Here is a 23517-nt window from a genome sequence, read left to right as displayed (position 1 = left end):
GAAATGTACATACACACACTTTACTGTATGTTCACATCAGTATTCTGTGTTTAAAAATAATTTTCTAACACTCAAACATTCGTATTTTTGATCATTTTCTCCACGTTCTCATGACCTCCTTTAAAATCTGGTTCATGTAACGTGTGATCCTGGTGCAGACCCATTGACAAGTTCAGAACAACACTGGCAACAGCATGCTCTCGCTGAGCACTTTGTAGTTTGAATATGTGAAGCTTTGTGTCTATCACAGATGTTTACATGAGTTTTTTTTAACAGATTACAGCTTAAATCTTTATGATCTTATCTTATGCACCATAATGCATGGCCAAGACACACAACAGGTTTTCTTTAGCTCTCTCTTTTTTTCTTAAATGCTTTCTATTGTGCAGATCAAACAATGACCTTCCCCTCTCACTGGACGGGCCTGTCAACACAAAGCTATTGAGGAAATTCTTCTCTGTTCTCCATTCAGTTTGACAGGAGTGAGCCTGGCCTATCACCAGGCTCTTTTGAAGGGACTGTTGTCCACTCAACATCACAATGAAAGTGATTTTCCTCTCTCCTGCATCTTAAAAACTTAACAACTGTGTCTCTTTGGATATAACTCCTGATAATCTACATGTTGTTGTGAACAGTTTCGTCCTTCTGCACATTTACTTTGTGTAAAATGTAGCTCTCAGGGGAATAGTAGAGTGTGGATTTTCATGAGTAATTAAACTGTCATATTTATAGAGACATAGCTGCTGCATTATTCCAAATTTACATGAGCTGACGCTCAGTGCCACTGGGTGTGTTGTGTTGGATCTGCAGCCAAATACTCTAAACGGAGCTTCAGGTAAGAGAAATTTGTCGGGTGTTAAAGTGAATCGTCCCCTCAAGCATGTCTGATTGTCTCTGGTGATGAAAATAAATGGGATTAGTGCGTTTTACATTGAAATGTGAATCTTTACAGCAAGAAATGTCAGGAAATCATGAAAGTTTTGAAGCCGTGGTAGCTGTTATTCCCTCAGGAGACGTGAGGTGATAATTTGAGCAGCCTTTTCCTCACTGTGGTGATGGAGTGAAGGAAGAGACTGTGGTTAAATGGAAGCGTTATCTCTTTATATCCTATTAGGTCCTCAGTAAGTTGAACACAGGTACTTGCTGTTCGCCAGCACTTTACTACACACTCTCACACTTCAACACACGCTGGAGAGTTACTTAGTGTGAAAAATCTCATGCTGTTGGCCATAGAAAAGTTTTGAAGAAACAGTTTTGTTCAGGGTCTGGATGAAAAACAACCTCAGCCACAGCCTTTTAGAGTGAAGTGTATTTTCCTTTATCATTTCTCCTAAGCAGATTTCTCAGCACCTACTCGAGTGATTTTCATGTCATAAGACCATCTCGCTTAACTTTTACCCCCCAAGCTCAGCTGAAGTTATCAACCACTGAGAGAGAATGCTTCCTTAGATAAGAAAATTGACTTCCATTTTCCATTGCCCCTCATGACGCATATATGCTGGTGTTCAGTTATATTTGTAACCTAAGATAAGTGCCTGGCGGTAGCATGTGGTTGTACTGTTGCACAGTTGGAACTCAATTTGAAATTATTTTTGGTTTATCAGCTTGCAACACCACAGAAATGTCTGTTGAAATACTGTTTTGGTTATCCCTCTGTCCTCTTGGTTTTTTGAAAGACGTTTGACTTTGTTTGCTGATGAAAATATGAGCGGCTGCCCTGTTGTCTGCCACTGCTTTTGGAACACTTGTATGACGTCCCTGACTTATAACCCTAAGTTTGTAACCTCTGACATGGCTTTGACACTATAGATGTTCAACTTGATTCATTGACATCTCTTTAGATTTACTGTAAATAGTAATAATAAACCAGCAACTACAGTGTAAATCGTCCGTGTCACATTTGAACCAACGTCTTTATTTACTGTACATTCAGTGAGGTGCAGTGATTTGATGGGATCTGCATGTCACCATAACTTGACATCACCATATCAGCATGCACACACCATGAGATGTTCTGCCTTCACTGTTTCAGGATGTTCGTTCATGTAATGTATTAGATTGAAGGACATCACCATCAGCAAATACAAACACCGTCAGCTGTGTTTGTGAAGCTTTCAGCTAATAAACATTAGTCACAACCTGTTGATAGTCAGAATAAATGGTGCATGCTTTTTCTTAAAGTCCGCGATTTGTAAATCCGCTATAACATAGACAGACTGTAGCACATTATAAATAGCTAGTGGCTTTATCAGACAGCATACTTTTTTTATTGTGCCATTAATCAGCACACCATATCATTTAATCCAAAGAACTGAAGCTATTTCTTTATGTAACTCAAACCAGTTATCTTAATTCATTCACTGACTGCTTCTGCCAAGAGTATTAATGTGACTGTGAGCACTTGAAGGACTGGAGGACAGTCTAAAGCGAGTGTCCAGTCATTTGCTTTTTGTTGCATTTTGAATCTGTGCATTAGAAAGTCTGAGATACAAATCTGCTCCACATATAGCTCATATAAGTACTTCCTGATCTGCCTCCTCTGGTGTTCAGTTCACCCAACAAAAATAGCTCATATTTATGGTCACAAGAAGCCAATGCGTGTAAGATTTTATGACTGGCTGAGGTTGAGTGTTTGTACTGATAAAAATAGGTTTAGCAAAATAGTGATGGAAACAGATTTTTGAATAAGTGATGATACTGCAGGCCCTTGACCCACTTATGTATCTTCTTGCTCTGTCTCCAGAATAATTACATTAGAGTTGTTTATGGACAAACGCACTGGTTTTGCTTTTTGCTAATATCTTGAAAATTCCTGTGAATTGCACATTTAGAATTTTAACCTGCTCGAAGCTGCTTGAACACCAACAAATATGCTCATAAAGGAGGAAATGAGCAACAACACAGGTATCATTGTTTTTGTTTGCTCAGCCAACCTGTGGCTTTAGACAGAAGCAAATAAGAATACATCCTATCTGCTTTAGGTCCTTGGAAAAGTCAAAGACTGTGTGTCAGAGGTCAGTTCTGTGACACAAATTCTAGCCCCCCTGCTGCAGCTCAGATGGATATAAGCCCGTTTTCCACATGCCTGCCTCTGCAGCTGTGCACGCTCATATCTAGGTTACACAGAAGGGTTTTTCCTCCTTTCCACAAAGAGAAAACATACCATGATTACTCTGAAAAAAAAAGCTGAAGTGGCTAAAGAAGGAGATAAAAAAAGATTCCAAGAATTGGTTCCACCTGGTCCATTGAGCTATGTAGTGGCAGCATGGTGAACCATGTGGTGGAGTGTGGGGGTAATTATATAGGCTTGGCTATGTGCTACTGCCAGTAGCATCAACCTTGGTGGTTTGTTTTACAAAGAAACACATTGAGGCTGTCAGAACTTTAAACTGCTATCTAGAGACAGCAGGTTATGCACAGAACATACATCCAGCATGTAATACGTCCATCTTTTAGTTTACAAGGTTGTTCATGTGCACACCTCATGTGTACAGTTTGTACAAGTGTTCTAAATGCTTCTATATGACTTTATTATCCTGGTCTGAATATCAAGTGCTTGATTCCCTTTCTATCAGGATATTTATGCAACTTGACTCCCACAATGCTCAGTTTCACGATTTGACGTCAGCCAGCTCAAGTCTCTTTTTGTCTATAGTGGACAAAACTGGTCTTTCTGCAGATATTTAGACAAAGGCGTGGATCAGTGTGTGGGCTCATGTCTGCCAGTGAGTTGTGACGTCTGCAAAGGGTTGAGAATTTGCAGAGATTTTCACTCTTCCTCTCTCCATCGCTTCTTGGCTGCTTGTTAACTCGGCGGTGGTTTGTACCTTGATGTCAGGTCGCTGATCAGCAGAAACTGAGGAACAGGTCAGCCAGAAAGGCTGAGTAACAAGAGACAGAAGGAGACAGTGTTAGCCTGTGTTTATGCAGCCTGTTGTGTCTGCTAAAGATCCGAAAGTGAACCCAGTCGAAGGGTAATGAAAGCTTGTCCGTCATGACGTCATAAAGTTGTTACATAAAATTGCGCCGTGCTCTCATTGTCTGAACATCAAGTGCCAGGTGCTGAGAGAGTGCATATTTGAGTGTAGTCTTTATTGAATGAAAAAGAAGCTCTTGGCTTCAGGTCCAGGTGTTTCTGCTCCTCTCCTCTGCTTTCTTTCACCCTCTGAAAACATTCTTTAATATTTTAAATGCAGCCGCGGTCTGATGGATAGGGCAAATATTAGTACATTCCTCCATGGAGTGGAGAGAACTGTGTATCAGATGATCTGTCAAATGTGACAGGGCCAAGGACATGTGGACTCTCTTTTGAAAGATATTTTACCTAATAGAGTAACACACACACACACACACACACATACAGCTGATAAAAGACTTACTTTTTAACCACATCTCCCTCTCAAGGACGTTTCAAACACAAAGGGCTCTTTTATTCCAGCCCAAGTAGTCTAATGGAGACTCTGTTGTCGTCTCATTTCATGAATATGCTCTTGTTTCTGAGGAAAATATGCATCATTGATATGCCTCTCATGTAATCAATTAGTACTTCTGAACATGAACATGACAAAACCCGGAAAAACCCTGAAACGGCTAAATAAGGCCATTGAGATGACGGTGTCTAATATCTTAAAGAGACAGTTTGGCTGTGGAGGATTTGTTTTTATGTTAGAGCCAAAGAGACAAACTCGTGGAGGAAAGAGAACTGTTAACTTCTCCGAGGCTGGATGTCATGTTTGAAAAAGCAATAAGAAGTAAAAGAAGAGCAGCTGGGAAATGTATGATTTGGTAGCAAATGTGTGTGTGTGTGTGTGTGTGTGGCATAGAAAACAATAGATGTGGGTGTTTTGACATGCGTTATATGATGCCAGTGTGTGTTGAAGCTTATACTTGATCTTGTTTGTTACCTGACCTGGTTGAGTCATTTACATTGTCACTGCAAACCATAAACAATGATTACAAACCACTTCATAGTCAGAACACTCCACCCTGTTGTCTTTACTTTATAACAATCTGCTTACTTTCATCAGTGTTTTTATATCAATAATGGAACAGATGGATAAGTGTAATGTAAAAGGTGTTACTCATTGTGATGAAGTTACTGAGAACTGACACCTGATACCTGACTACGTAGTTTCCAGCAACAAAACCTACTAATAATTCTTGAATAACACCCTCTGGGCGAAGTGTGCCCTCATACATTAATGTCTTTTTGTACTTTACCTCATTCTGTAAGACGCCAGACTTTATAACACCAGTCAGTGTCAAGTGAGTCACTTCGTCACCGCGGTGACTGAATGCCTCCAATCAGCATGAAGTCTTTGACGTCTCACTGTTGACCGTTAGTTTGCCTTTGGCTCTGACATCTCAAGAGAAAATTAGTGTTGAATCTGGTTGAATGCACTTTAAAGGTACTCTAGAGCTTTCTTAGAAGAGGTTGTTTACAGCCTGTGATTTTGTGTAGGGAGATGGTATCAGACCTCAGGAAGTCAGTTGGCTAACGCCTTGGTGTTTACACTGCACAAGTCCATCCTGGGTCTCTGTGACCCATTTTTGTGACCGTGTTCCTCTCGGTCCAAAAAATAGAAAATTATAGATTTGTACAAATAAACATTAGTCTCAACATAATGTAACTCAAGAGTGTAGAGCTGACCTAATTCGAAATATTAACAGTTTAATTTTTCTAGCTCCTGCCAGTTGATTGCAGTCTTTCTCTAATTGCTGTATATTTGATTTAAGGTGTTACAAATAACAGAAGCTTTTTGCTTTCAATCAGACAGAGACAGTCAGACAGGATATCAAATATCGCTTTCAAAAACATACAATATTGTTTCAGCAGGAATTCATTAGAAATAATATTTCGCACAGCTGCCAATGTGTCTGATTTTTATGTAAGCAGACTATTTCCATTTGGTTTCATTTAGAGTAATATAAAAGATTGTATGCCTCAAAGTTCTGCTTATTTTTGTCTCAATTTCCCTTTTGTTTTCCCTTTTCAGAATGATTTGTTTTATCACACAATAATGGACAAATTATTAACTTGTTTTTTATTCCATTTGCCCAGAAAGTTGTCATGTTTTCAGAAGACAATCCTCAATGCAATCAATATCTCTGGTCCCAAATGTGGCTAACAGTCTCTGATTTATAGAAGTCATTTGGAAAGTTCTAATTTTGGTACAAATGTCATGTTTCTTGATGAGAAACTGGGTCACCTCCAAACTTGACACACTAGTTAACACATGTCTGTACACTTTAATGTTGAAATTCCATTTTTGAAAATATCCCATTGTCCGTGCCCCGATTTGTGCCAGTTTTCTGTAAAAATACACTCTGGGTGTCGTGGTCTTCATTGTTCACAGAATAACAGCAGTACTGGAGAGTTGTAAGCAGGACGGGGTAACATCATTCTTTGAGCTGGATGAAAATAATGATGCATGCCCCGTCCTCTTAGCATAGTCCACAGTCACAGGAAATAGCTGACAGCAGGAATGCTCCCTCTCTCTCCTCATCTGTCTCTATAGGACTCAGCTCCACTACTGGTTGGCTGTCTTCTTCATACAACAACTTCCTGTAAACAAGTCATGCTGCCAAGCACCCTCCCATCCTCCACCTCTGATCTCTAGGGATCTCCATTTGACCTCCTTTTGCACCAGAACAATCACTTTGAGCTGTCTTGAAAGGGTCATTACTGCATTTCGAGGGGCAATGACCTGCAGTTTGAAGGGAGGGTTTAACTAACTGTTGGTCTAATTTGAGATCAAGTCCAGGAAATGTTTATCATAAGGAAGATGTTTTAACAGGTTTTTCTGTTAAATAGAGGATGTTAAATCAAGCTGATCCGCAGTCCATAAGTTATAACAACATGCATCTGTGACAGCAAGCTTTAAACAACTCCCAGCAATGCCCCTAGCATGGTCCTCCATTATATCACGGAAGAGGCATAAATGTCTTGGCAAATAAAGCCAGAGCTATCTGTGTGGGTAGATATTAGAGGTAGACTGATAGAAAAGTATCCACCTGCAGGCAGCCTCTGAAGCTAACCCCAAAATAACTCCAAAACCGTAATAAAACCGTCAAACATCAAACTGACCAATTAAAGCTCTGCATTCTCCCGGCTTATGGGTTACTAATACATCAACAGGGTGGCAGCCATATGAATAAGGCCTTTCTTTCCAAAGTCCTCTCTGGCTATGATCCTCATGCAGATCGGGACCTTGTTTGCAAATCAGTTGAGCTCTTTTAGTGGCACAACATTGTCGTGCGTTGTTTGATGTTAAAATAGACGGTTTTTAGTGGAGGAATAGCTGTGCTCGAGGCTCCAGAGCTTCTCTGGCACAACATTGTCTACATGCTGTGTTAATTATTCCACTTGCTTTTGGCTTGGTCAAATTTGTCTGCAGCGTTTGCACTGAAGATTCAACATGGCATCTGTGGTGAAAAGAAGGTACTTTGCATTAGCTTGCCATATGAAAAGTTGTCAAGTTGTCAAGCCCTTTTGCCCTTCTCTCATGTTAATCAGGGATTGAGAAGAGTCAAATTTAGGGTTGAGAGCGTCAGAAATAAAAATCCTATTGTTGTTTTTGGGAATCTGCATTAAAGTGAAGCAGTGTCAGACCAACATTAAACACAGGTGGTGAACAGAGCTGCAAAGCCAAGTCAAGTAACATGAGTTGACCTGTTCACACTGTTGGCTCACCCAGTTTTTGCTTTGGGTCCTGGTTGTGGTCTTACAGGAATGTTGGCCATCTGGTTTTAGATGTGGTTCTGGATTAATGTCCATGTTCATGAGAGGATTGGATTGGACTTTTGTGAATCTCAAGACTAAATGCAGTAAATATTTTTGTAATAGCCCAAATTCTAAATTCCTAAAAACACCCACAGACAAAACCAAACAATCTTAGAAGAGTTTTATTTTGCAGCAAGAGTTTTTGTTTGTTTTTGCTTGTTTGAGTGCTGCAACTTTTTAAATACTTCATATCCTTGTGTTTGTTCATCAGGTGAGTGGGCGGTTTGCCGACCAACATGACTGCCAACAAGAGTTCGAAGGCTGTGCCTCGTGCAGAAGCGGGTAAAGCTCCGCGGGACGTCCCCGACAGGTCAGTGACATCTGCAATAGGAATGGGCTGGTTAATGTTCACTTCCAGCCACCTCACATGGCTTCAGAGTATCCATCTGAGTGGACTAATTCTTCTTTTGATTTGAAAGAGAAACAAGTGCTGCACTTATCAGTTCATTCATTTTGAAATACGTCTTTGCATTGACAGTCAGGTGTAGTGGGTTTTTTTTTTTTCACCCATGGGAAAGAACAACCGATTGTCAGTCATGAGAAGACATCCAGAATTTTTGCAAGTACGATCCTGTATTCTGGATGAGGGCCCCATCCAACTTTAAACTGTGAGTAGTGAGCTGAAGCTTGTGTTAGCATGTTGAGAGCTGACAGTGTCCCGCCGGGAGAGAACAACAAACATTGAGGATGATATGTGATATCTAGACTTTTCATTCTTATGGTTTATCATCCTGTCCGTTTTTATCGAGTGCAAACTGTTTTTAACTAGAAAGTCTAACAAAAGATTTCATGTCACATACAGTAGTTAGACATGATCATTGTGCGATCATTGTCTTCTGTTCGCACTGTCACACCACCATGATTTTGAGAGAGATAATTGTTAGCAATGGTGCTGCTGTATCTGTAGTCTAATATAATGTATGATAATGCAACTGTTTTATTACTGGTTGTGTTGTAGGTTAAATCACTCCTCATTTTCTTTGCTAATGAGACACTGGTGGAAAACACACACAGCATAAAGTCACCTGTGGCAGCAGGTTCCTGTAATTGCTTGTGGTGTAAATTAGGCCTGTTGGAAGTGGAAAACCACATAAATGGTAATCCTAATGTTACTATTATGATAAGTCAGCACGTTTACCTCATACTTGTCCAAGGCACACAATTCCCAAGGTAAACCTGCTGACATATAAGGAAAACATTAATGGCAGTAGCACAAAGGTCTCTGCATTCGTCTAACATGATAATTGTACATTTAACCTCAGCCGCTTTTGATGAATTTAATTGTCATTGAAGTAGAGCCTTATTAAAAGCTGGCTGTTCTCATGGGCTCATGTTACCCTAGATTCTTAAAGACTGCATTTAAAGCTCATGAGGCAGAGATGCTTTGCAGCTCCAGGTTTTACTGTAACAGAGAAAGAAGAATTAGTCGCGTTTGATAGTGCTGCACAATGCATTCCCTCAAACTATGGAATCAACCAGGGATCGGTTTCTAGGACAAATTACAGCTACACTGAACTGCGTAGCCTCAAGAGGTTCATATGGCAACATGCAGCAACATGGTGGAAAAAACAATACAAAGCATAACAAAAAACTTGATCTGTGGGGGGAAAAATTTGAAACCATATAAAGGAACCTCCTTGCCCCTGCACTGATGTTATACTCCAAATAGATGCCCTGCACATCAAAGAGCACAAGTATAAGAGAGAGGTGTTTTAACAACACAAAACATGCTGACAAGGCTGTGAAAGATAAAGTGTTTTACACATGCAGAAATGCACCTTCACTGTCTTCATCTTATTTACTGGTATGAAGAGTTTTATATATGATAACACATAAAAGTGCTAATGGGTGATGCAGTTTACATATGTTGAACTATAATAGCAGAAGTGCTGTTTATGTGAGCAGTCTGCTACCTCCATCATGGTCAGTAACAGGAAGTGGCTTGTGGTTAGTATACCCTGGAAGCCTGAGTGAAAGCCAGAGGCCAGGTTATGACTGGCATCCAGCTCTTTGTACAGTACTGTATGTGTGGCCGGCCCAGCTGAAGCTGACTAAACTGGGCTTATTTACACAAGCATGATCCAGACCACCAGAACCCCTTAAAAGTCCCCGAGCCCTAAATAGACATAAATTCTGCACATATTTTCTTTTTGTGTCTAATTGAGAGGTTTTTACGGAGCCCCTAAGGGGACATGGGGGAGAAAAAAAACATGGGGGAGGAAAAAAAAATCAATAGATGAAATAGAAAAATAGAAACACTCTTGCATTCTCTTGCAAAACATTTGTGTCACTCAGGTTCACTCATGTACATGTGCACTGTAGTGAAAATGCACTTACTTTAGTGCTCACTCTACTGTAATGCATAAATGATGTTTTCACATTCTTGGAATGACATTCAGTGTGTCATCTGGCACACCAGGACAAATCCCATTGAGCTGCTGCGTTGGTCAGTGGACTGCTGCCCCCCCCCCTCAAAGTGTTGGTCATTCGAGGTGCACATGAGAGCGTTCTACATGTGTATTCTGGGACCTCAGTACTCCCAGGTACCAGTGGATGTACACTAAATACAGAGAACATGGACTATGTATGTGGAAAGAGGATGTGCACTTGTTGTTTGGGTCATGCAACATGCTGTTATGCACACCCCGAATGACAAGCACACAGTGAGGGCTGGTAAAGCCAAAAATGGGCCGGTCGACAGGATTTGCTCAGGTGTACCACATGGTTAGTACACCTCTTCATGTCATTCCGAGCCATAGTAAAAAAGTAGTGTGTGGTTTACAGTAGGGTGTGCACGAAAATACAGGACAATTTCAATATGGAAATGACCTGAATGAAAAGTTTTGCAAGGGAATGTAAATGCTTCTTGGGAGAACACAAAAGTATTTATTTTATCATTTATTCTATTATTATATATTATTCATTCTTATTTTAAAAGTGATTTTTCTCCCGTGTATCCCCGTCACAGGCTCCATAGATCTAAAACCTACAAGTAAGGAAGTCCAAGTGAAACCAGTCTACAAGTTTGTAAAGATTCACTTGAAAGTCACTTCAGTCAAATGAGCATCTCACACTGAAGACACTACAGTGTAATAAAACATAGATGCAGTCTCTATGAAACATAAACCAGTTTCCTCCATGTCATCTTGTTGTTTACTAGCACATCGATGGAATCGTGGTCGAGGGTGGGGACTAAATCCTCCAAATGTTTTAGATATGAAATTAGAAAAACATTAAAACCTCAGAGGCCCTCAAACCAAAGAGCAAAACAGTTGTGATTAAGTCAATGCTACTGGCATTAGAATTGCATTACTGAATGTTTGGTCTGGTTGCTACTAAAACATTCCCATTGATATTTAGCTTCACAGACACTGCTCCCTCTCTGGCTTCCTGCATCAACTGTACTGCTTGGCAGACATTTAGTCAGGAGTTTTACCAAGGAAACCAGAGGGATTTTAATTTGCTTGATAAGTTCTAATAACTTCCCTCTGAACCACTGCAACATGTCATGTGCTGGACTAATTAATATCAAAAATTATGCTCAAAAAGTATTTTCTTCATGAAACCACATGATCAACTTATTATAGGGTTTCAAATGTCTGGAAGTCTTCTCATGTGTTATGAGTTAGAATACATTTGTAATTAAAAATATGAGTAAGTATTAAGCACGGGGCTCAGAGACCGGGTGGACTTAAATGCCCGAAGTGAGACAGGTTCTATCAGATGTCAAACTCTTTAATACAAACAATACTTACATGGACAAGATACTTACTAAATACATGGCATGGCAAGCTATGGCTTGGTTTACAAAAAAAACACAAGTGACCTATGATGCTCGGACAAGATAAGACAAAGGGAGACACAGACTATATATACACACAAGGTGATGGGGAACAGGTGGAGACAATCAGGGCGGGGCAGACAATCACCAAGGCGGGAAAACACACAAGGACAGGAAGTCAATTGCCTGAAACGAGAGGAGAGTTTAGTTTTCAAAATAAAACAGGAAATGAGAGATGAGACAAAACACGAGTGAACCAACTTAACAGACACGACGAGACATGACAGTAAGCTAATAACCAGAGGACAATTTATTCATAGTGTGGGAAAGATAACAGAAAACAGCTGCAGTGTAGAGCCTTATGTTAAGTAGCTATAGTAACTCTAGAAACAGGCAGGTTAAACAGAGATAAAAGGTTTTCATTGTTATGTGATTCAGGTCAGATTGAAGTCCATTTCATGTTTTATTGCTCATTCTATCATGATTTAGAGGCTGTACATCACATCCTCCCGTTTAGCATTTACAAGTACTATATAAGCATTGAATAAATTGTTTATAACACACTATAATGTGGTTTTAAGCTGATTTATAGACAACTTTAACCCCTCCTGTGGTTACCCATAAATGGAAGCTGGTGTATAATGAATGACAATATAGTGGACCCCAGTTGTAAAAGTATGAAATATGCCTTAATAGGAAAAGTTATAAACATTTAGGAATGTCCTTATGGCTGCTTAAAACTACTTTATAATGTGTTACAAAATATTTATTAAATGGTATTATACTGCTTATACATGCTAAATAGATAAATGTTATCAAAATATTCAGAATTAACGCCAATCAATAAATATCAAGCAGCAAACTGTGGTGGGATCTGGCTTCATAGGAACTACAGTATTCAGTTATTCCTTGCTGACCAACCTGGGGGAAAGTCATGTTCAGTGATCACTGAATATATCAGCCTGATTAAAGTCTATTCAATAAATACAAACCAACAGTACAAATCAGCAGACACGAGCTGCCGTCTCAGACTCTCATATTTCTTCAAGGGTAGTAAGATAAGATGCATCCATCACACTTGCAGCCTGCAGGTTACTAGCTGTTGTAAACGTCTCCCCACCCTGGAGCAGGAGTCATGAAATCAGGGAAGGGCAGATAGGTGTGAAGCGAGATCTGTCCCAACCTGCACTGCTGGATCACAGTCCGCTGCCCTCAGCTTCCTCCTCCCATAACGCTTGTTATTCTAACCATGGCTGTGACATCAGATCTCCCAACGCTTGACTTTCGCAAGACTCAGCCAGCTTCCAAGTCATGACAACACTCCCGAAAGACTATGAGTAGGAAGGTGTCACGGATTTACAGGGAAAGTTTGTCTGTCTGTGGAAATCTTAAAGGAGCTGAACACTGTGAGAAAATGTGTGAGAAAGTGTGTGTGTGCATGGTGGTAAAGTCAGCAGTGACCGTGGAACTGCGGTAGCACCTAGTAACACTTAGCTTCAGGGATCTGAAAAGACTTTGAGGACCAGAGAGGAGCAGTGAGACTGTACCAGGTAAGGCCGGTGTAATAAATCTTGCCCGGCATACTGTTTTCTGTGTGAGGTCCACAGTGATTCTCCTCAAGTCATTTCGATTATGTGGAAAAATCCACAGTGGCATTTTAATGTAGTCTGTATTTCCTTTGGCCTTTATTCTAATGTCATGCTGCCAAAGACAGAATACTTTCCTGTGGTTATTCTAAATGAGTGGCTCAGGTTTTCATTCTGTCTTTGATCTTGGAAATGAATTCAGAAATTTAACTGATTCTTTACAGTTTTCTACCATCTGTTCCACACTGAGTCTCTAGTACTGAGGACTGAGTAGATATGTTGGCATGATTAGCCTCTTTTGGTTTATTAATATCTGTTAGGCTTTGTTTTTTTCTTGTTTTTCAGAGAAGCATTAAAATGTGTGTTTTCACACCTTGCTCTGACTTGTTTCAGGTGCCAGTCTACGTCACCGTGTCCTGTTCTCTCTGCCAGCCCGGGACACAGCCAGCAGCCTCTCCTCAGTGACAGTGAGAACTCTGGGAAGCAGAGTAGGTACGTCCGGACTGACGGCAGGTACCTGCTACGTGCCGGCTGGAACAACAAGACCGCCAGCCTTCTCAGTGGTGCATCCCTGACGGGGGACCCTGACTCCCAAGGCCGTCTCACCAAGTCGAAAAGCATCAGCTGCCTGGACAACAGGCTCTCCATCTATAAGCCCCCGGCTCAAGCCAAGTCCTGTCAGGAAAGTTCGGGTTTCCAGGAGCAGAAGGAGAAACAAGGGGATTTGACTCGGGGAGATGGACTTAATGGTAGACCCCTGAGCTGGAGCACACTCTCACTGGGGCCTTCCTCTAAACAAAGCCACAAGCGCACCCTCTCTCTCACCCGCTCAGTCGCAGGTGTTCCCCCCGCCACAATCCGCAAAAAGATCTCAGAATGGGAGTGCAGAAGGGTGGCTCTGCCTAGGATGAGCTTGTGTCTGGATAAAAGAGGAGGGGAGCGTGTTGGGGGCAGTGAGGGCTGCCCCAGCCTGCTCTCCTCTCCCTGCAGTGAGAAAACTTTTGACTTTAAAGGGGTTCGCAGGATGAGCACAGCTTTCTCTGAATGCTCCTACACAGAGACAGAGGACGAAGGACTTACAGACAAAGACGGCGTAGGTCGCTTCCAGAAAAGGATAGGCAAATCAGAGTCTTCAGGAACTTTTGTACGTTCCCTGTCGGCACGGAAGGAGACGTCGGCCGTCCTCAACAGGATACAAAAGATAGAGCAAGCCCTGAAGGAGAACCCCAACCCTTCCCCTCCACGTTATCTGAATAATTGCTACGCTCCAGACAAGACAAGACAAAAGACTTTTGTGATTGGTGACGACCTGGACAGCACATGTGCCAGTAAGCGCAGCAGCATTTGTTCAGTTGCCACAGAACCAGATCCTGTTTTGGTGTCTGATAAGCTCAGTAAACTCAGACAAAGGTTTAGTGTGAGCTCAACAAGGTCTGAGAGCCCAGAACCACCCAGTCAACAGACCTCTGTCGGCGCACCAGTCAACCCCTTACCTAAGCCCAAACGCACTTTTGAGTACGATGCCAAACGGGACCAGAGGGGCGCGTTGCCAGCCAATGGACTACCTCCAAACGGCGCCTCTGAGTCTCCTCCGCCCCTTCCCTCGACCCCTGCACCCAGCATGACACGCACGCTGAAGTCCGATGGGAGCACCCCAATAAGACTCCAGGACAGGTGAGGATATCAGTGTGTTTATGTGTCTCCTTTAACTGACATGAAAATACACAGTGCTATCGGAAGTCAGCTCAACACGGCATTTGTGTGTTTTCACAGATTAAGTGATTGTTGTTGTGGTAGTTTAATAAGTGACTCTGGTTCTCCTAAGTTTGTTTTTTACTAGGATTTGAAGTGGAGGTCAGAGTCGAATCCATACTTTATCTATACCGCTTATCCTGAAGAGTTTTGGGGAAATCAGTATTTATAGCAAAATACCTTTGAAAAATAATAGTTTTAAATGAAATTAAAGAACATGAAGTTCTTGTCACCCAAACTGTCCTAGTTCAATGAAATCTGATAATGCCATCATAGGTTTATCATGAGAAATGACAAATGTCTACTGGGTATCATAAAACCAGCTCATACCAAAAAGAACTGATTTATTGAAGTCATTTCAATTCATCTTGGTCCATGAAAAGTTTTGCCAATTTAAATCACTCCCAGCAAATCCATGATATTTTCTTACTCATGAAATAGTTCACTCATATTCTGCCTGTGAGTGAAGATACTCTCTTTAAACTAGCAGCAATAAATATCATCTAGAAACCAGTGAAATACCAGTGGACACTGTAGTCTGCTCTTGTTTTTGTTCTTAACTTATAGCTCTCAGGATCAGATGTCGTCCTCAGTTTCTTTGTGTGAGGGTGGGGCCTCTCCAGATTGGCCCTATGTAAAATGTGGATGAAATCCTTAAACGTTCATCCCTTGGACTCTGTGTTTAACATTCCTGTGGCTCCTGCAATTTCAGACCAAGCTTAAAAGCCACAAGCTGTCGATGGTGCGACATGACCGTACTGTAGATCCCTGCACTAATGTAGCAGAGTTCCTCTGCAGTGCCTTGACATGTGATGTTTGTCTTATATACACTCAGGAATAGTAAGATATCTGCATGTTTACTTGTGACTTATCAGGAATTTCCTTATGATCGGAGCACATGTTGATCATGGTGTTTCTGTTCTTTCTGTGTTTTATAATTAGTGGCTTCTGGTTTAATGTTTTTTAAAGGATATGCCAATGCTTTTTACTTGTGTTTATAACCACCAGAAGTGTCCTAACCACCTGTTTAGCCTTTCTCTGCTCCTTATTGGCAAGTGAAGAAGAAGTGAAACCGTAACTATGAAACTATTTTCAATGCCAGCTGGATTTTTTCTGTTTACTCTTAACGTATCTGTATCTCTCCTTTGAGGTAGACACTGACTCTTACTGGCTCGTCCTCCTTGTAATTTTGTGTATGCAACATTTTTCCCCAACTTGGTTCTGTTTTGACTTTCTTCATTTCTTTCCAGGGAGTCTTGCGAGTCGGAGGATGCCACGAGCTTGCCATCTTCATATCCGTCCTCACCTACAGAGAATGGCACACTGACCACAGGCGCGCGCAGTCGGCCCAATTCAAAAAGCACTTTAGAGGAGAATGCCTATGAAGACATAGTAGGTAAGCACTCTGGTTCACTGGCTTTGAAAGTTAATTGAGTTAATTGCCAAGTTCTAATTATTGATTAATCATATAAGTCTCTATTTCAAGTAAAGATTTGCTGGTATTCTTATATGATAGTTAACTGAATATTCTTGTGTTTTGTGGACAAAACAAGACATTTGCACATGTCAGCTTTGGCTTTGGGAAATTGTAGTCAGACATTTTTCACTATTTTCTGATATTTCACAGACCAAACAATTAATTGATTAATCAAGAAAATAATAGACAGATAATTCAATAATGAAACATTCTTTTAGTCTCATACTTAACAAGTCATGTGATCTTAGGCATTGATTATAAATGAGATCGTAAAAGTGCGTTAGGAATCGCTCATTACGTGTCTGACAGCTGCTTTGCAAACTCTGCAGCACTGTGAGGGATTGCAGCCTGCTTTTTTGGCACAGATTTAGTATTTATGATTATGTACTTGCATCTTTTTGGACACGTAATGACACATTTACTATGAACTGAAAGTACTTTACAACCATAGTAAATCAAAGCATTGTATCAGAAGATATTAACTTCATAAAAATCAAATCTGTGTTACTTTGTGTTCATGTTCAGAGCCTTCCGTGAAGAGTAAATTCATACATGGTACAGTTATTGTGAAAGTAGCAGTGGCCTTAGAAGACATTAGTCAGATGTTTTAGTGAAAGTGATAGGCCCTTGCAGCATGACGTAATGCAATAAGAGTGTGAGGGTTGCTCCTCCTCTTGCATCTGTCTCATGTAGAGGTGTGGGGAACAGAGAAAGTCTGAGCGGGATTCATGGATAACATGTGGTTGTATAGGTTGTATTTTATGTTTAAGATTGTCTAGTTGTCTATATATTTCACACTACTATCCAGCTCTCATATTCATAGAGAAAGCATAGAAGACGCTTTTGTCCACAAAGATATTGCAATCAGTAATAATCAAAACTGTGCAGCCCCAAGATCAAGCAAAGAGCGAATATCTGTATTTTTTGTTACATTTTGATTGTCCAGCATCATCCTCTCACATTGCAACCCTTTTAGCAACACATTGTGTAGCTCACTGTAAACACGATCGACTCCAGTGTTCTCAGAGATAATGTGCGTATGAAATGCTGGACATGTTGAAGAGCCAAATTCCTTTCCACTAGCAAATGACCCCAGGCCTTCTGCCCAGTCCAATTGCCAGTTCCCCCGGTGCATACTTAATGTGGTGGAAATGTGTGTCAGTGTGAGTATAGTCTCATGATGAAGCTTGGATTTCAGATGCAATAAAAAGTTTTCACAGTCTGAAATTTCTTTCCTGATAAATGCTCAGTGATGACCAAATAAGGCCTGATGCAAGTATTACATTACCTCATGGTATTTCTTCAAGTAGCCATGTTGTTTTCGAATCAGTGATCAGTGTCGTGCTCATCAGCATTTTTTTTTTTTTTTTTTTGAAGCTGAGGATATGCAGCAGCCTCAGAGAGAAAGCGTCAAGGCATGACTGATTTTCATGTGAATCCAAACAAAGCCCCCATTGTTCCTCCAGCACCGTGACTGTAGAGTTTGCAGTTTGGAGACGCGCTTTCGCCTCTGTTTGCTCCTGACAAAGACGTTGTCTTTGGGTAACTTTGAAACCGCTCAAGTTATTTCAAACTGAATGGAGGAGAGCAGTGGTTTTCAGCACTGCTATGTGGTAGATTGCAGGTCAGATGGTTCATGTGAGCAGCAGCCACAGCAGTAAATGAGCCATGTTTTGGTCCCTCTGAGCCCCTATTTTAACAAGCATTTCATGTAGAGAACCAGAAGTCCCCACACATTTCCTGAACTCCACAAAGACATCTCGGCTTTCTTAGCTGTCTTGGTATGACATTCACTCGCACCATTTTTGTTTTTGGCACCTTTGACACCAGAATTTTACCGTAACAGTTCAAGTCATCTGTAACCTGCAGTGTTGCCACTATTGATTGATAGATTGTGATATTAGGGGGCTGTTTTAAGTGCTTCAGACTAGTGTAGTCGACAAATGACGTGTCATTGAGGGATTGTTTTACAGGCAGATGAATCACACCCTGTGCATAAGCGATGCAATGATTCAGCTGTCTGCATCATGGAGTCCTGGTTCAAACACTCATCTTTGTGGTACCTTCACTGACATAGTCTGCTGAAGTGTTGTCTGCCTTTACTCTTGTGAGTAAATCTTGGCGACTGTCTGGTAAATGTAATGAGTAATTCATATTTTAACAAAGTCACACTTTGACAGTTTCTCAGTTTCAGTTGGATTGTTGATTTTATTCTTTGGTATAAAATGTGCCAAAAACAATGTTTCCTCCCCTGTATAATTTCTCCATTGTGGTCACAAGCAGACTATGTTGATAATAGACACACTTTATGGCTTGTGGTGCTGCCAAGTGTAACTTATTTTTTCATCCCGTGCACATTTATGTTTACAGCTGAATGGGTGAGCGGGTAATCTGATGCTGACACTGTTGGTATAGTTTGCTCTGTGCCTCACCCTGCCCAGAAAGTCCATTGTGTACACAGAAATGTACAATCATAGTGTGCAGACGAGGTGTGTCCCCTCCCTGCATAATACTGTGTTTCTGGGGGTGTGTTAGAGAGAGATCTGGATGTTTGTAATCAGAGGAGTAGATTAGTACCCTCCAGTACATAAGCAGCTATACAGACATATCATTTTCCCAGCAGGCTCTCATTACAGTATTGCTTCAGTTTAATGGAGTTGCAGCACGACGTGGGGTCAGACTAAGCCCTCTTATTCTGCTCCTCAGCTTTAATGATGCACAGAAAATCACTCCAGCAGGCTAATTTACTGTGTGACACAACATAACGCTCCAAAGATCTCAGGCAGCTCACATAGTCTGTAAATATGCCTATGGGTGTGTGTGTATTTGCCTCACACAGGTTCAATAATTAACCTAAGAATAGATAAATGAACAAAGCCCTACCTGTAGGTTAATCTTAGATGTTTTTAAAACACGCTCTCATTGTTTGAGATCCTGAGTTCATCGGGTTTTCCACCAATGCACTCAGGAAGAAGGAACACTACCGAATAGATTTTTGTTCTTTCCCTTTCTACTGACAGATAAGACTGCTTTTCTTTCTTTTAAAAGTTCCCCTCATGCATTTCGACGCCATCTGGCTCTGTTTTTATTCTTCACTGTGGTTTATTCACTTTCTCACAACCTTTTTCAGACCCTGCCAAAAAGCTATTCTCAGAGCACATGTCTGAATAGACATGGACTGTGGTGTTACACAAGTTTTCTCTTTATTGAAGTTGGCCCTCTGCCAGGTGACATCAGTGAGTGCTGTGCAATGCTCTGTAATGTTCCTTTTACTTTTCCTTCCTTTTTGTTATCATATATTGACTGAAGGATATCTCCAGAGCAGTAGCAAAATCTCTGGCTATTGTACTTTGCTGAGGCACAGTTGCATTTTTAATGTTTAAGTCTCTAAATCCACTGATAATTGAGACCTTAATCTGAGTATGAACTGTTCCTTTTAAACTTTATTGCTCATGCCCTAGTTGAACTGAGATTTGACAAGAAAGAAAAATATGTATTGCAAAGGTTATTATAATCATATATCAGTACATTGAAATATACCTCTTCACAGCAGTTGAACAAAGTTATTGCCAGAATCACAGTCTAAGAAGATGACCCTCCTCCTCATCTCTCACAGCAGACACTTGGCATACCTGAACAGTGACTCACCAGCATTGTTGTGTCCAGAAGTTTCAGCTGGACCCACTGGGGTCCACTGCCAACAGACTCTGTTTGGAGAAGAGGGAGTTCACTTGAGCCAGGAGTGACCTTTGACTTACCTTTCATGACTCGCCCCTTTTCAGACTAACCATAGAGAGGCCCACTTGTGCCCCTGACACCCTTTACTGGCCCCCGTTCACCCTTTATGACCCCACAGCCTCGCCGTCTGTCTTCTGTCGAAAACATCCTCTGTTCACGGGCAGTTGTCGGCTTCACTGCTGACATTATATTTGAGCTACACTGAGTTCTTACTTCACCCCCACAGAGAAGGAGAACCCATATGAGGATGTTGACCTGAAGCGGAAGAGTTTGGGTCGGAAGTCTTGGACCACCATGGACAGGAAGCTGAACTCTCCACCTCAGGTAAGTCATAAGCCTGTTGGGATCAACAGCGCTGATGTGTTTTCCTTTAGTAAACATAACACATATGTTTTCCCACGGTAACGTGAATCCTCTCACTAGGTGTTAGTGCTGAATCCTGGACAAGATCTTTTAAAGAATCTCACACCTCATTTGTAGCACTACAGGAAACTGGTTGATATGTTTAGACCTGGAGATTCTCCACAGAGAGGCTCGGCAGAGTTGGCCCCATCACTTCAGCACAGCAGCGCTTTTCTCCCTATAGACAGGGAAGACAACAATGGTTACTGGTTTCAACAACAAGTGCGGTTTAATACACCAGAAAATACTTGTTAGGGCCTCTCACACTGCATATTGTTAGCCCTGCGCTAAAGCCCAAGCCTAAACGCTTCTCACTGCACTCCTACAGGCTACATGTCTGTGGGGACATGACTTAATGTTTACATTCTGGAAAGACGTTTGGTGTCACCAGCAAGAACGTGAATGTCTTTGGTTATTTTAGCACAATTTCACACACTGGCACCTTTTAGTGTGCCAGTGTTTAATCGATTTTCAGGGGATAACCTCACAAACTCAAGGCTAATCCTGTTCTATACCAGGGCCAGCAAGCCCTAATCTAAAGTTGAGGTTAACCCACTTTGTAATGTGCCAGTATTGTACCAGTGTGAAAGACTTCCTCAGCCTGAGGCTAGGGGAGATGTTAGCCCCAGGCTAAGTGCAGTGGGAAAAGACCTCTTTAGCATTTATTTAATTTTTTATTTTGCCGGGAATGCAACTTAAGCTGTATCTGTTTGCAGTGTAGCCAAACAAATTCATGTTGCTTTAATGAAGAAGTCAGTCAATAATTGGCTTTTTTCCATCATGCCACAAGCAACTTTAATCTGATTTCATGGTGCACATGATGGGAATACTTTTCCACTCAACAAGAATTATTAATACAGTCTGTTACATTGCTGAGTAGTTGAAGGTGTGCAGTCTGTTGCCTGCAGGTCTTCATTTAGCCGCTCACTCTGGCGGTTCCTTCTCGTTCCATTACTCCATATGATATTTAAGACTCTTCAGCTGTCCAAAATACAGAAATACAGAGAATATGTTGTCAGTGCTAAACTCAGAGAAACATACAGTGAATTTCCTGTGACAACTTCACAATAAAAGTTTCCCCTCGTTGAAAAATTTGAATGCTGTCAGTGTTTGTTTTGGTTTGGCATTAACTTGATACAGCTTTGATCGGGCGCAAGACAGTAAACAGTGAGTCTAATAGCAATGATTTTGCATTAGAAACAGTTGCACGGGATTACACACGTGCACCATTCCCTGTAAATCCTTCATGCGTAGAGAATAAGGTAGGCAATTTGACTTCACTGCAGGAATGGCTGACCCCACCACTAACAATGAAAACTACTATATCAAAAGAGGTTTTTACTTAAATTTTTTCATGAAAACCTTAAGATTTAGAACTTAAACACAACATTATGCAACTATTTTAATAGCTTCAAAATCATTCAGTCATGATGGTACACTGACTCATATGAGGGAGAATGTCCCCTCTTTCATTCCCACTCCGTGCCCTATGTGCCTGTTCTTGCAGTGTGTAACTCGGGTTGAGCGGGTACTGTTTCCTGCAAAAAGTGCATAACCCTTTATGGCACTAAGCCACACACCACCAACTATGGGTCTATGGATCGAAATGCAGCGGATGCAGATGTTTTCAGTTTTCTTTTACTCTGCAGTCTGATCTTGTATGGAAGTCTGTTCTCTTTCAAATATTTATGCTCTTGTTAAAATTGTGCGACGCCCTTCGTTGCTAACATCCTGTAATTACCATTTGTGGCAGCTGAGGTCGCTGTTGATTCTGCTCATCAACAGCTTTAAAGGAAAATATCCTGAATGAATGAATTAGATGAACTATTTGTCAAAACTTTGCAATTGAAATGTACCAAACCTTCCATTTCTCCTCTCTCTGACTAGTTGCCCTCCAAACCCAGTAGCCAGTCCCTTCGCCTCTCTGGTCCGAGTGACAGGAAGAGCCACCGATTGTCACAGTTGTCCAAACGCTACAGCCACGATGAAATGCTTCTCCCTCAGCTCGGTGTATCATCCTCACCTTGTGGCCTGCTGGATGATAGCCTCAGTAGCACCAGCGATACCCTGGCCTCACACAGGCACTGGAGGATCCCCAAGGTGCATACTACAAGATCTTATACAAACACCTACACTAAGTCTGGCTGTGTTGTCTTTCCTTTCACAAACCACCTCAGGTTTCTACAGGGACCAAGTCAGAGCCAGAGCAGCTTTGTAATTCCTCACTTGGGAAAGACGTTTTTAAAACACAGTCCTTCACTGTATGTAATTGCTGCTTGGGTTTCAGCTCTTGTAGTACCTTTTCCCCAAGAACCTGCCTTGACGTTTTTCAGTTGTATTTTTCAGCAACCCTTAAAGCACAGTACTGTATTACTTTTGGCCAGGTACAGCCCCGTTTTTCTATACTTAGGATCAAAAGAAACAAAACTTCAGATTCCCCAACAGAGAATTTCCTCTTTGCTGTGTTTACAGCTGGTCCAGAGGATCAACTCCATTTACTGCACTAAACGTGGGAAGAAGAGGCTGAAGAAGCTGTCCATGACCAATGTTGAGACTACATCTCTGAGAGGTAAGGGTTTTCCATATTCCCTTTATCCAGTGGCCAGATAAGTGAGTAAATATTTGTGTCTCAGCCACCCACATAGAGTTCTTGCTGTATTCCTCTCATGACATAAACACATGTTTGTGAAAATGCCCCCTGACCTGTAGAAAACCCTCTTGTCTGTCTCATGTCTACCTCCAGATGACAACAGTGAGAGCGAGAGTGACTCTGATGACAGGTTTAAAGGTGAGTGATGATGGCATTCATTTGCAAGGGTTGCAAGAGGTGCTACTTCTCTGTCAGCTCTAAACTTTTTCTTAGCGCTGCTTTATATATATTTGTTATATTTAACCACTGAAGTCGTGTAAGACCACAGACTTGTACCTAAAACATTTACAATATGCACAAATTGTCAGTCGATCATACAACATTTATCTCATGTCTAGATTCAACACC

At 41.3% G+C, this 23517-nt stretch overlaps 1 protein-coding gene across 2 annotated transcripts in view; it reads left to right on the top strand.

The window, feature by feature from the left end:
• The window catches only part of dennd2b (DENN domain containing 2B), a 48209-nt gene that overhangs the window by 6961 nt on the left and 17731 nt on the right, over positions 1–23517 (top strand). For both annotated transcript variants that reach the window (XM_070855892.1, XM_070855820.1), the window contains exons 2-8: positions 7995–8093; positions 13544–14824; positions 16153–16298; positions 20344–20441; positions 22407–22619; positions 22992–23088; positions 23263–23307. In XM_070855892.1, the coding sequence (XP_070711993.1) occupies positions 8020–8093; positions 13544–14824; positions 16153–16298; positions 20344–20441; positions 22407–22619; positions 22992–23088; positions 23263–23307 (1954 nt within the window). In that variant the 5' untranslated portion in view covers positions 7995–8019. The remainder of the gene's footprint in view (positions 1–7994; positions 8094–13543; positions 14825–16152; positions 16299–20343; positions 20442–22406; positions 22620–22991; positions 23089–23262; positions 23308–23517) is intronic.

Source organism: Pempheris klunzingeri, chromosome 1 (assembly GCF_042242105.1).
Source record: "Pempheris klunzingeri isolate RE-2024b chromosome 1, fPemKlu1.hap1, whole genome shotgun sequence".
NCBI classification, from domain to species: domain Eukaryota; kingdom Metazoa; phylum Chordata; class Actinopteri; order Acropomatiformes; family Pempheridae; genus Pempheris; species Pempheris klunzingeri.
Note: the sequence above shows the minus strand (reverse complement) of the source record. Positions and strands in the feature narration are given on the sequence as shown.